Source organism: Papio anubis, chromosome 6 (assembly GCF_008728515.1).
Source record: "Papio anubis isolate 15944 chromosome 6, Panubis1.0, whole genome shotgun sequence".
In the NCBI taxonomy this organism is placed as follows: Eukaryota; Metazoa; Chordata; class Mammalia; order Primates; family Cercopithecidae; genus Papio; species Papio anubis.
In genome coordinates this window covers 102,317,725-102,331,694 of record NC_044981.1, presented here as the reverse complement: position 1 = coordinate 102,331,694, position 13,970 = coordinate 102,317,725, and the positions used below count along the sequence as shown (strand labels likewise).

The following is a 13,970-nucleotide window of genomic DNA, read 5'->3' as shown; positions in this document are numbered from 1 at the left end:
TTTATAAAAGTGGAGACAGGGTCTTGCTATGTTCCCAAGGCTGGTCTCAAATTCCTGGCCTCCAGTGCTCCTCCTTGCCTTGGCCTCCCAAAGTGCTGGGATTAGAGGCGTGAGTCACCATGCCTGGCCAAGTTTTTTCTTTTTTAACTCTGAGATCTACATACAAATACGTGGTTCACAACAGAGAAGTCCTTATTCAACCTAGCTAATTAAATTCATGTGCTCTCCTTTTATTGGCTGACTATTACAGAATGCTTTTTCCTCAGAGTGACATCTTAAAACTATATTGAATGAGATGTCAGCCAGCATCTGCTTTAGATATTATTGAGTGGAATCTTGGAACAAGTATGTTAACAGATTTAGAAAGGATTTCACGAAGTCTGAAAATGTGATCCCTGTTTCAAGTTCAATGTAACATTTCATTAAGTATACCATTGTGAGGCCTGGCACGGTGGCTCAAGCCTGTAATCCCGGCACTTTGGGAGGCCGAGGCGGGTGGATCATGAGGTCAGCAGTTAGAGACCATCCTGGCTAACACGATGAAACCCCGTCCCTACTAAAAATACAAAAAAAAAAAAAAAAAATTAGCCGGGTGTGAGCCGGGCATGGTGGTGGCATGCGCCGGTAGTCCCAGCTACTCAGTAGGCAGAGGCAGGAGAACTGCTTGAACCTGGGAGGCGGAGGTTGCAGTGACCCGAGATCGAGCCACTGCACTCCAGTCTGGATGACAGAGTGAGACTCCATTTAAAAAAAAAAAAGTATATGGGTATAAAATATACATATACTTTCCCACTCTTCCAATTTCATTATTTCCCAGCAAAGAATCATTCAGGGTCTGCCTGCAAATGGCAAATGATGTAGCACTTCTGTGGTCTGAAGACTCTTTTCTAGGAGGTAGAAGTGGGATTTCACTTCTGCTAGAACTTAATTACCCCAATTAGGCCTAGACTCTGCCTCCTGCACAGGGGTGGAAGGGGGGTCTTAAAAAGGTCCTTTTTATGGGATGAGCCCACCCAGCTCAGGCCATTCTCTGAGGCAAACTCTGCCCACCAGAAGCTTTCTTCCCCCATAGACTTTATAACTTGAGGCTCCGGAAGGAAGAACAAAATGTGGAAACTGATGCAATGCCAAATGATTTCTCATGATTTTTTCTGCAGCTGGGTTCTTCATTTTTCTTCACTTCTACTGAAAGATTTTTTGTGTGTGCCATCTGGACTGAGAGAATTTGGTCTCACAGTTGTCATAGGATGGATGAATTGAGGCAAACTCAAATTTCTGCTTGAGAACTCGCCAGTGATGGAAGGAGGGCGATTCTGAGGCCCCGGGGGCTGGGCAGAGTTCCTTTCCACCTATTTGCTTTGTGGGAGTTGGGAAAGTAAAGGCCACAGAATATCTTGACTTATTAACTTATTTAAATTACTTTATTTGTGAATGAGTGATGGTACAAGCTAATGTAATCGAAAACACATCTCATTCTCTTCTGCCCTGGCCACACAGTTTCTCTCCTCAGTGGCCAAGACAATTTCTTGTGTATCTCTTTGGAAATATTTTCTCTGTCAGGCTTCTGTCTTTGTTTTTTATTCTTAAAATTTAATATTTATTTATTTTTTGAGACAAGATCTCGTTCTGTGCCCAGGCCAGAGTGCAGTGGTACCACCTTAGGTCACTGCCGCCTCAGACTCCTGAGGTCTAGCAATCCTCCTGCCTCAGCCTCCTAAAGTGCTGGGATTACAGGTGTGAGCCACCCCGGCCAGTTTTGGTTTTTTAAACACAAAGTACCGTACTGTACACACTGCTATGTATCTTGCTTTTTTCACTAAAGAATTTATCTTGGATTTCCCCTCTAGTATAGATTATGTTCCTTTATTTTTAATGACTTCATAATATTTCATGATATAACTGTGCTGCAACAAATCCCTGAACATACGTTATTCTGCATTTGTAGAAGTTTATCTGTAGGTTAAATTCTTTTTTTTTTTTTTTTTTTTTGAGATGGAGTCTCATCTCTGTCACCCAGGCTGGAGTGCAGTGGCACGATCTTGGCCCACTGCAACCTCTGCCTCTTGGGTTCAAGCAATTCTCCTGTCTCAGTCTCCCAAGTAGCTGGGATTACAGGCATCTGCCACCATGCCTGGCTAATTTTTGTATTTTTAGTAGAGACAGGGTTTCACCATGTTGGCCAGGCTGGTCTTGAACTCCTGACCTCAGGTGATCTGCCCGCCTCACCCTCCCAAAGTGCTAGGATTACAGGTGTGAGCCACTGTGCTCGGCCAGGTTAAATCCTTAAAATAAGGAGAATGTGCATTTTTAATACTGAGATATATGAAATTCCTTTCCATAATCCCACAGCATCGATGAGAAAGATTTTTCTTACATCCTTGCCAACACAAGGGAGACACCGAATTTAAATTCTGACCAAAGAGATTAAGAGTTGCTTCTTTATTTTATTTCAAACACCACAGGATGCTTAGAGGTAAGCATCCTATTATTCAATTTGCATCTGAATACAGTCACAATTCTTTGTCTTTACACTGGTTTTCTGGTCTCAATGAGGCTTAAGATAATTTGAGTGACTCTACAGGGGGGAAAAGGAACTAATAGTCAAAGAAAATCATCGTGGTTTATTAGCTTTATAAGGATTCCAAAATGCAGGGCTTTTTACATTCGGCACAAGAGTTGTTTTTGTCTTCCTGACAGTGAGCCCGTAGGGTCCCAGTGGCCAGCAGGGGGCAGCACGTACACACAGAGAGTCCGGCTGGGACGCCACCAACATTCAACATGCTGCAGCTACTGGACCTAGGACCTCATCAGTCAGAAATGCAAACTCACTTTGTTACCTTTACTGCCTTCTCATGGTTGGCAGTGAAGCACAAAGCTCGACTAAAAGACCAGGATAAATGGAAATATTCAGTGCCAACCAAGTGCAGGGTGGCACAGAATTAAGAGGGAGTAAGAGGGCTGGGTGCAGTGGCTCACGCCCAAATCCCAGCACTTTGGGAGGCCGAGGTGGGCAGATCACGAAGTCAGGCGTTCCAGACCAGCCTGACCAACATGGTGGAACTCCCTCTACTAAAGATACAAAAATTAGCCGGGTGTGGTGGCATGCACCTGTAGTCCCAGCTACTCAGGAGGCTGAGGCAGGAGAATCACTTGAACTCGGAAGGCAAAGGTTGCAGTGAGCCCAGATCACACCACTGCACTACAGCCTGGGCGACAGAGCGAGACTCCATCTCAAAAAAAAAAAAAAAGGGTATTGTGAACACAACTAAGAATAGCATCATGTTGTAGAACAGAATTTAAATTAAATATTTGGTTATTCCAGCCCCTATTTGTGCTATAAAGCACAGAAGGAACACCTTTATTGGATTCACATTATATTTCATACCTATTTTGCCAAAAAGTGCTAAAAATGTCAACTAGTTAACCGCTGCGTCTTCTGTTCCTCTAGAAACAGGATTTATTATTTTACCTTAAAAAGCAAATGAACCTGTTTCCTTAATATTAGTCCATTCAACCAGCAAATACTGATTGCATGCCAGGTGCAGTGGGTATTGGGTAGATAAGACATAGCCTCTTGGGAGGCTAAGACAGGAGAATGGCTTGAACCAGGGAGGTGAAGGTTGCAGTGAGCCACTGCACTCCATCCTGGGTAACGGAGTGAGACCCTGTCTGAAAAAAAAAAAGAGAAAGTGGTGGTGCAGGATTCAAATCCAGGTCTGACCCGAGAATCTACCATGTGCTATGCCAGTCTGGTCTGAGGTCTGCACTTAGAAATTGTAGGCATTGTCCAGGCACGGTGGCTCACGCATGTAATCCCAGCACTTTGGGAGGCTGAGGCAGGCGGATCACCTGAGGCCAGAAGTTCGAGACCAGCCTGGCCAACATGGTGAAACTCCGTCTCTACTAAAAAAATACAAAAATTAGCCAGGCGTGGTGGGAGGTGCCTGTAATCCCAGCTACTCAGGAGGCTGAGGCAGGAGAATCGCTTGAACCCAGGAGACAGAGGCTGCAGTGAGCCAAGTTTGTGCCACTGCACTACAGCCTGGGAAACAAGAGCGAGACTTTGTCTCCAAAATAAAAAAAAAAAAAAAAAAGAAATTGTAAGCATTGCTCCTCCCTCAGTATTCCTCAGAAGAGAACCAGCATCAAATGAGGGAGTTTTTCATACTATCTCATGAAAGCTATGAAAACTGAAAGTTATAACTTTCCACACATACATCAATTTATGCAATCAATCTGTTTCAAAATCATTCTATGCCACACTTTCTCTACAAAATGGAAATTGGCCATGTGTCTCAATGAAAAGTTCAGGATAACTGGTAAGAGTCTCAATTTGGTTTAGCGGCATGAGTTATTACTGGCTAAGTTTTTTTTTTGAGACAGAGTCTCTCTCTGTTGCCCAGGCTGGAGTACAGTGGCGCAATCTCGGCTCACTGCAACCTCCGCCTCCTGGGTTCAAGCGATTCTCCTACCTCTCTGCCTCCTGAGTAACTGGGACTACAGGTGTGTGCCACCATGCCCAGCTAATTTTTTGTATTTTTAGTAGAGACAGGGTTTCATCATGTTAGCTAGGATGGTCTCGATCTCCTGACCGTGTGATCTGCCCATCTCGGCCTCCCAAAGTGCTGGGATTATAGGCGTGAGCCACCGCGCCCAGCCATGACTCAGTTTTTATTAGCAAAAAAACGACGAAAAACCAGGAGAAGCGGATGAATAATAGGAAGAAAGAATCACAAACCAAAAGAACTGCAAAGGAAAAATCAGGCAGTTTTCTTGAGTTTCTAGCTGTACAGGAAACAGGGTAGGGTGGAGACCTGTAGAGAAGTTTCTTACCTGGGTTGGGCCTCCAGTTGTCAAAGACCTGGGCAACACCTCCAGTAGGATGCCCAGGGGGAGCTCCTGGGCAGAGGTGAAGGGCTTTGCTCTGTGAATTATGCAGTCTCATTAGCTGGTGATGAAATGGTTCACAAAGCACAGATCCCAAGTGCCTTGCCAGTTTTGGGAATTATTTGGAGACTGATATTCTTTCACGTATTACACAGGGGCAGAGAAGGTAATTACCTTCTGGTTCCTGGCACCTTCAGTGGAAGAGTAAATATTAAGTGAGAGCTACTACTCTGAGGCAGGCAGTATTCTAATATTTACATATACAATAACTCTTTAATAACTAATTACTAATGATGTTATTATCTCCATTTTATAGATGAAGGAACTGAGGCTTTTTGTCTCCAGCAAAATTAGCAGAGCCACGGTTTGAACTCTGGTAGTCGGTCTTTAGAGGCTGTCTTATTCTAGGAATACCACCAGTTAGTTCAACAAGCAGCTTGTGGAGGACATACTATGCTCCCTGCCTTGGAACCCGGCATTCCTGAGTCACAAACAGTCCATATTTTCACCCGGAAAAGGAATGGAGAAGCTGGACCAGAGTATTTATTCTTTCTTTCTTCCTTTTCTTTTTCTTCCTTCCCTCCCCTCCCTCCCTCCTTCCCTCCCTCCCTTCCTCTCTCTCTCTTTCTTTCATTCATTCAGAGTTTTGCTCTTGTTGCCCAGGCTGGAGTGCAATGGCCTGATCTCTGCTCACTGCAACCTCCACCTCTCAGGTTCAAGCTATTCTCCTGCCTCAGCCTCCCAAGTAGCTGGGATTACAAGGTATGAGCAACCATGCATGGCTAATTTTGTATTTTTAGTAGAGACAGGGTTTCACCATGTTGGTCAGGTTTGTCTCGAACTCCTGACCTCAGGTGATCCGCCAGCCTCAGCCTCCTAAACTGCTGGAATTACAGGCGTGAGCCACCACGCCCGGCCAAAGTATTTCTATATAATGTGGTACACTGTTAAACAGGAAAGTCCACTTGTGCTCGACAGAAATTCTTGTGTTTCCAAGCACATCTTAAACGTGCTTGGAAAGTTACTGAGCTAAAGTGACTGACCTTCAAGGCACAAACCGATTCAGTCACTATTCAGTCAACAGACCCATTGCAGATTTCATTATCGCTTTGCTCCCCTGAAACTTACTTTGTTTTAATGAGACTGTTCTGAAAAAGTGAAATTTAAACAAATTTAGAATCTTCCTACTCTGTGGTTTGCTTTAAAGACTGAAAAATGCTTGGGCTAAACCTTAAATAAAAAGATCAAGTCTTGCAATTAAAAATTGAACCAAAAATACTAACGAGAGTGTTCTGCAACAGTGAAATTTAAACAAATTTTCAACCATACTAGGTTTGGTCTCTGCTGTTTGCTTTAAAGATTGAAAAACACTTGGGCTAAACCTTCAATAAAAAGATTAAGTCTTGCAATTAAAATTTAAACTCAAAATACTCCACCAGTAAAATTACTTCAACTTTTATTGTGTACTTGAAAGTTTTCACAAGATGGATAGGAAAAAGGTATTCCACCAAAATCTAAAGAGTGATGACGAATCTCCTCTTTGTGCCAGTTCATTAAATTGCCTAATGGCAACTACGGATAAGTAAATGCCTTTAACCCGAACGGTTTTGCTCTTTAAACGAATGACGGGCAACAGAGACCGAAAAAGTGTATCCCCAGGAATTCGAGAGGGACGGTGAATTGTAGTGGTACCGCCAGGAGGGGAGGCTCCTGCCCCCTGAGTAGAACCAGGGAGCAGAGCCGCTCGGGGTGGGCGGTGGGGGCTTCAGGGCCGGGGAGGGGATCCCCTCAGGGTGGGCCGTCTCCTCCTAGCCCGCCGCAGGCAGGAGCCGGGGGGACCGAAACCCTGTAGTTTGCAGCGTCCGGCAGGGGGTCCGCGCCCAGCGAGAGGCTCCCCAGCTCCCGGGAGGATGCGGACCCGGGACGCCCCCGTGAGCTCGCTGCGCCTGCCTGACACGAGGCGCTCACAAAACAAAGCAAGGGCTTCGGGGAGGGCGCGGCCGCGGGGCCGAGCGCGCAGATCGCTCCGGACCCGGGCACCGCCTGCGAGCCCCGCCGACCAGCAGGGAAGGGTTCGCGCTAGGCGGCGCCCGGGTCCAGTCTGCCAGGGTGAGTGTCCGGCCCGCGTCCCCGCCACGCCCGCTGCGTTCCCCTTTCCTCTGCGGCGGGCCGAGAGATAACCCCGCCCGAGGAGCCCCGGCGCCCGCCCCCCACGCGGGTCGCACTGGAATTCGCAGCCCCTCTCGGGTCTCCGGGGCACATTTTGCAGTCTGGGTGGCAACGCACTTGCTCCAGGACCAGCTGCTGCCCCGCCGCGGCGGACGCGCGGACTTTTCTTTTGGGGGGTAAGATGGCAGGTCCCGGGAAACAAAGGAAACTTGGGCCCGGCCCCCAGCGCGGCGTGTGTGGCTCGCGTGTGTGCCCCGGGTCCTGTGTGGAGTCGCTGGGCACCTGTGCCAGCCTGCCCGCTGCCCGCAGCCGGCGCGGGGAAACCAGCCGGGTAACAGGCAGCCGGCGGCGCCCGCCCACCTGCGGCGGCGCCCGCCCGGGGAGCTCCCTCGCGGGCCGGACCGGCGGCGGCGGTGGCGGCGGCGGGGGAGGGGGCGCTGGGGAGCCCAGAGCAGGGCGGGGAAGGCTGGGAGGCGGCGGGCGGCGGCGGAGGGGAGCCGGGGTGGGCGGGCGGCGCCACGTCACGGCTATTGTGGCTGTCCTGGTATATAAGGTCCCGCCGGCTCGCCGCGCTCCCCACCTTGCCTGCGCCCGCCCGGAGCCAGAGGTTCATCAGGCACCCGGCATCCAGCGAGACGCGCAGCGCACCGACGGAGGGGACATGGGCAGAGCAATGGTGGCCAGACTCGGGCTGGGGCTGCTGCTGCTGGCACTGCTCCTACCCACGCAGGTGAGGCCCTGGCGCCCGGCGGGGCTCAGGGCCGTGCCCGGGGTGGGGGCGGGGGAGATGGACCAGGTCCCGGGGGGCTGTCCTGCGCCCCTACTTCGGGCCACGGACAGGGACTGGGAGAGAATCTTGCTTAGCTGACCAGGGTAGAGGGCCATGTGGACCCCATTTTTCCACTCCCTTGCTTGCTGCCCCCTCCCCTCCCACGGCCCTGGGAACAATGCAGCTCCGCGCGCGGGCTGAGAGGACTCTGCCCCACCCCAGGTTCCACGCTGTCCCTTCCCAGGCGGCCAGGTGCCTGCTTGCCACTTTCACCCAGAGGCCCGAGGTGCCCGTAGGGATTAGCGCCTGGAGAGCTCAGGCTCCCGGGCGACGTCGTCCCTGGGTCCCCTGAGGACCCGCTTCCCCCTACGAGTGTCTTCGCGCTCCCCGAGCTCTACACAAAGAGAGGCGACGTCCCTTTCGGGGAGGGCGGCTTACGCCCATCCTCCACCCTCGGAGTTGGACTGGGGATCCCGGAGAAGCTACGGCTATCCGGCTCTTTTTAAATCCCAGTCCCGGGAGGTTCGGCGCTGGAGCCGAGGCGGGGACCCTCTCCTGACGCTGCGCTCTCTGCGAGGCAATCTTTCACGTCCATTGCTTGTCATCTTAGGATCCCCATGTTATTTTAGCCCAGATTGGCTAGTTCTGGGGAGGCGGCATGGTGGGACGATTCTGTCCCGAGTCCCCGCCAGGCTTTGTCCGGGTCGCCGCTACCAGCGCCTTCTCCCTAGACCCTCTATCCGGGGAATCTCGCCTCGGGTGCTGGTACCGGGGACCGCGCAGCGCTGCCTCGTGGGTGGATGGATGCACGGTGCCGGCGAGGGAGACCGGGGGCTGGGCCTGGGAGACCCTAGCGGGGGCAGGGGCTAAGAAGGTACGTTTGTCCGGGGGAGTTCGGGTTTGGGGGATGGGAGTGACGGCTCTCCAGCGCCTTCGGTTGGGGTTAATAGAGAACTGTCTCTGGGGCTTCTCCCCCAAAAGTTGGGCGCGCTGGGCCCTCCGTCCCCAGACATCGAACGTCTAGGCTCACCTGGGAGTGCAGCCTGAAAATGTGGAGCGCTCTTCCCCACCGCGGGCCGGGTAACCGTACCCTATTGTCTTCCTCCCAGTCCGCTGCGCTCCCGAGCCCTCCTCAATTCTTTGATGGGGGAGGGGCGCGGCCGCGAGAAACCGGCCCCCTCGACTCCCCGCCCCATCTTCTCTCCGACCAGATTTTTTCCTCCAACATTGTAAGTGAGAAGTTTTAATAATGCGAATAAATCTAGCTTGGGAGAGAAAATTTTGTTAAGTGTCAGTTTAATAAATTTTTGTTGGTGTAGAGGATCTTTAGATCCTCAGATTGATACACCGGGTTTTAAAAAGAAAATATCACCTGCTGCACTAAAACTAATTGTATGAATAAAGAACAGGTTACTTTCAGGGAGCCCAAACAAGGTGTCCAAAACAGGCACCCTGTTTTAAGTAAATTACCATATTAATGCTTTTCTTTATTGGGAGTGCCGTTTCCTGATGGGACACACTAAATCTTGCACACAGTAGGTGCCCAATAAATAAATTGGACTTGATACAGATTTTTTTGTTGTTGTCACTAATCTATTTTGGATAGAATTTGTACATTTCTTTAGTCAATATTTGTTTAATGACCTTATGGATTTTACAACAAAAGGAGCTGGTGCTGATGTAGGAAGGGCTTTATCTTTGGATTAATAGGCAGCCAAATGTACATGGGGCCCAGACTCTTGCCTGGTGCCACGTCCTCCCTCCCGCCTGTAATCAGAAGCCCTTGTAAACCCTCCCTTGCAGTGAGGGCTGAAAACTCCGATCTGCCTTTGTTCCATGACAAAGGAGAGATTATCACGTGCCCTACTGGACTGTGCATTTCGTGGCTTGAAAAATCAGTGGTGAATGATGCCACTCAGACGCTGGGACACTGGGAGAACCTTGGTTCTTGGCCACAGCACTGAGCTTAGTGACCAGTGAGGCTGCTGCTGGTGAAACTTAACACCATACCCTCTCGTTGTCTTTTGTGAAATCGTTCCGACCTCATGGTGTTTTCTTGAAGTCATTCTGCCTTAAAGGAAATACTCATTTTCTCTTTCAATTTAACACAAATATTGTGGCCATTTTTTAGAAGAATTATTTCAAATTTCGAGGGAGAAGATAAGACTGCAGTTCCCCCCTTAAGGAAAAGGCTAAATTTCCAAGGCTGTATTAAATGAGTATGTGAAAGTTACCTAGCAAATCCAGGATAGACACTGACCCAGTTAATTCTAGTTCCGTAAGTCTCAGTTACAATATTTAAAAATCCCCATTTTTTTGTGCAACTTTAAAATCTCTCCCTTTCTGCGAAAATAGACCTTATTGCAATGCCATTAAGTCAATATAATCTCGGAAACCGAATTAGTTAACTTGGTCCTTTTTTCCTTTGCAAAGAAATAAAAACAGGAGTTATAGTTATTGAATAACTTTTTTGTTCTTGTTGCCACTTGGCATTTTTGAAGCATCTCTAGGTAGTTTGTTTTGAAACTAAAGAGAATGACCTTGGTGGGCTGAGCAAGAATTTAGAATTTAATGATGTTGGGTAAGAGAACAATGGTAAGAGAGCAATCTAAGAATATATCACCTACTTTAATTTTATATTAGAGTATGCGGAGGTAGCTGTGATGTGGAAATTTATCCATGTAACTTTTTATGTATTTTAGATGTATTCCACTGCAACGACTTTTACACCACTTTCAAGTACCTCCTCCCCGAATACTTCGACTACCCCAAATCCACCTAATACCACCACCAAGGCGGTTGGTGGTGCCCTGCAGTCAACAGCCAGTCTCTTCGTGGTCTCACTCTCTCTTCTACATCTCTACTGTTAAGAGACTCAGGCCAAGAAACATCTTCTAAACTTCCCCATCTTCTAAACCCAATCCAAATGGCGTCTTGGCAAGGAAAAACAGGTCTTCATTGAATCTACTAATTCCACACCTTTTATTGACGCAGAAAATGTTGAGAATCCCAAATTTGATCTGCTTGAAGAACATGTGAGAGGTTTGACTAGATGATAGATGCCAATGTTAAATCTGCTGGTGTTTCATGTACAAGATGAAGGAGAGGCAACATCCAAAATAGCTTAAGACATGATTTCCTTGAATGTGGTTTAAGAAATATGGACACTTAATTCTACCTTGAAAATAAGAATAGTAATAAAGGATGTGATTGTGGAATGGAGATTCAGTTTTCATTTGGTTCATTAATTCTATAAGGTCATAAAACAGGTAATATAAAAAGCTTCCATGATTCTATTTATATGTACATTAGAAGGAACTTCCAGGTGTTACTGTAATTCCTCAATGTATTGTTTCGACAGCACTAATTTAATGCTGATATACTCTAGATGAAGTTGAGCTATCGCTGTTCTCTTGGGAACTGAACTCACTTTCCTCTTGAGGCTTTGGATTTGACATTGTATTTGACTTTTTACGTAGTAATTGACATGTGCCAGGGCAATGATGAATGAGAATCTACCCCCAGGTCCAGGCATTCTGAGCAACTCTTGATTATCCATAAAGAGTCAAATGGTAGGCATTTCCTATCACCTATTTCCATTCAACAAGAGCACTACATTCATTTAGCTAAACAGATTCCAAAGAGTAGAATTCCATTGACCGCAATTAATTTCAAAATACTTTTTATTATTATTATTTTTTAGATGGAGTCTCACTTTGTCGCCCAGGCTGGAGTGCAGTGGCGCGATCTCAGCTCAGTGCACCCTCTGCCTCCTGGGCTCAAGCGATTCTCCTGCCTCAGCCTCCCAAGTAGCTGGGATTACAGGCACCTACCACCATGCCTGGCTAATTTTTGTAATTTTACTAGAGAAAGGGTTTCACCATGTTGCCCAGGCTGGTTTCGAACTCCTGACCTCAGGTGATCCGCCTGGCTTGGTCTCCCAAAGTGCTGGGATTATAGGCTTGAGCCCCCGCGCCCAGCTGTCAAAATGCTTTTTATATCTGCATATGTTGAATACTTCTTACAATTTAAAAAAATGATCTGTTTTGAAGGCAAAATTGCAAATCTTGAAATTAAAAAGGCAAAAATGTAAAGGAATCAAAACCGTAAATCAAGTATTTGGGAAGTGAAGACTGGAAGCTAATTTGCATTAAATTCACAAAAACTTTTATACTCTTTCTGTATATACTTTTTTTTCTTTAAACAGTTATGGATCAGAATAGCCACATTTGGAACACTTTTTGTTATCAGTCAATATTTTTAGATAGTTAGAACCTGATCCTAAGCCTAAAAGTGGGCTTGATTCTGCAGTAAATATTTTACAACTGCCTCAACACACAGAAACCTTTTTAAAAATAGACACTTCCCGAAGTCTTTTGTTCGCATGGTCACACACTGATGCTTAGATGTTCCAGGAATCTAATATGGCCACAGTAGTCTTGATGACCAAAGTCATTTTTTTCCATCTTTAGAAAACTACATGGAAACAAACAGATTGAACACATCTGAAGCTACTGTGTGTGTGAATGAACACTCTTCTGCTTTGTTCCAGAATGCTGTACATCTATTTTGGATTGTATATTGTGTTTGTGTATTTATGCTTTGATTCATAGTAAATTCTTATGTTATGGAATTGATTTGCATTGAACACAAACTGTAAATAAAAAGAAAGAAATGGCTGAAAGAGCAATCTTGCATTTTAAGTTTTTCCAGTATGAGGAATACTTTGTGGGTAATCATGGTTCTATGAGCCTGCTAAAATTTTTAAAAATAATTAACAAATTTTTGGGATATTTTATTTTTTATTTTTGGAGAGACAGGGTTTCACCATGTTGTCCAGGCTGGTCGCGAACTCCTGGGCTCTAGTGATCTTCCCGCCTTGTGTTAGGATCCCAAAGTGTTAGGATTACAGGCATGAGCCACCACTCCTGGCCCCAAGTCTGTTAATTTAAACCATAGGGATATACCTCAGTATTTTTCTTTTTCTTTCCTTTTTTTTTTTTGAGACAAAGTTTTACTGTGTCACCCAGGCTGGAGTGCAGTGGTGTGATCTTGGACATTTAAACTGAGATCCAAATGGCAAGACAATTGTAGGAGGATCTGAGGAAAATTCCCTGGTAGAAGGAACAGCATGTGCCAAGTCCACGACCCTGCAGCAATTTTTCCCCTATCTACAGGTCCACAGATCCTTTTGGTTATCTGTCTATCTACCTACCTACCTACCTACCTATCTATCATCTGTCTGTCTAATTTATGAGATGGGTCTTACTATGTTGTCCAGGCTGGTCTTGTACTTCTGGGCTCAAGTGATCCTCGTGCGTTGGCCTCCCAAAGTACTGGGATCACAGGCCTCCCAAAGTGCTGGGATTACAAGCCACCATGCTTGGCCCTCTTTGGTCATCTAAATTGTCACTTCCATATGCTCCTTTCACGCCCCTGAGTTCCTCTGAGGCCCTTCAAGTGCGTTCCGAGGTGACTGAGGGACAACCTGGAAAGGCAGGCTGGAACTTGGGAGTATGTGGAAGTTGTAGTCTACAAGTTTCCTTCCTTCCTTCCTCCCTCCTTCCCTCCCTCCCTCCCTTCTTTTCTTCTTTCTTTCCCTTTCTTTCCCCTCCCCTCCCCTCCCCTCCCCTCTCCTCTCCTCTCCTTTCCTTTCCTTCTTTTTTGAAACGGAGTTTCGCTTTTGTTCCCCAGGTTGGAGTGCAATGTCACCATCTTGGCTCATTGCAACCTCTGCCTCCTGGGATCAAGCGATTCTCCTGCCTCAGCCTCCCGAGTAGCTGGGATTATAGGCATGCGCCACCACATCTGACTAACTTTGTAGTTTTAGTAGAGACGGGGTTTCTCCATATTGGTCAGGCTGGTCTGGAACTCCCGACCTCAGGTGATCCACCTGCCTTGGCCTCCAGGTGCTGGAATTACAGACATGAGTCACCGCGCCTGGTCTTGCAAGTACACTTTCTTCAATGAACTTCAGTTCTGCTTTTAGGGTCTTTCAATTGATGGAATAAGACCCCCCTTAGATGATCTAGGTATCTATCTATCTATCTATCTATCTATCTATCTATCTATCTATCTATGTATCATCTATGTGTACCTATATATACACACACACAGAAACATGAGGAAGAAATATAACTATTAC

At 47.0% G+C, this 13,970-nt stretch overlaps 1 protein-coding gene across 4 annotated transcripts; it reads left to right on the top strand.

Annotated features, from left to right (window-relative positions):
* Positions 1-6,899: 6,899 nt before the first annotated feature.
* CD24 (CD24 molecule) lies at positions 6,900-12,515 on the top strand. Of its 4 annotated transcripts, XM_031667326.1 has the most exons (3): positions 6,900-7,232; positions 7,610-7,786; positions 10,528-12,515. In XM_031667326.1, exons 2-3 carry the CDS (start codon positions 7,718-7,720, stop codon positions 10,693-10,695), a joined length of 237 nt encoding a protein of 78 aa, XP_031523186.1. In that variant the 5' UTR covers positions 6,900-7,232; positions 7,610-7,717; the 3' UTR covers positions 10,696-12,515. The 4 variants fall into 4 exon arrangements, 2 of the variants coding, with proteins under 2 accessions (XP_031523186.1, XP_031523187.1); XR_004184378.1 differs by lacking the exon at positions 7,610-7,786 and having other exon boundaries at positions 7,077-7,232; positions 10,528-10,638; XR_004184377.1 differs by lacking the exons at positions 6,900-7,232; positions 7,610-7,786 and adding an exon at positions 7,798-9,054 and having other exon boundaries at positions 10,528-10,642.
* Positions 12,516-13,970: the final 1,455 nt, after the last annotated feature.

Excerpts from the sequence above, each read along its gene's own strand:
- CD24 (XM_031667327.1), top strand. The coding sequence starts at position 8,484 with ATGGTGGGACGATTCTGTCCCGAGTCCCCGCCAGGCTTTGTCCGGGTC. Across the intron at positions 8,700-10,527 it reads CGGGGGCAGGGGCTAAGAAG|ATGTATTCCACTGCAACGAC; the intron begins GTACGTTTGTCC and ends TATGTATTTTAG.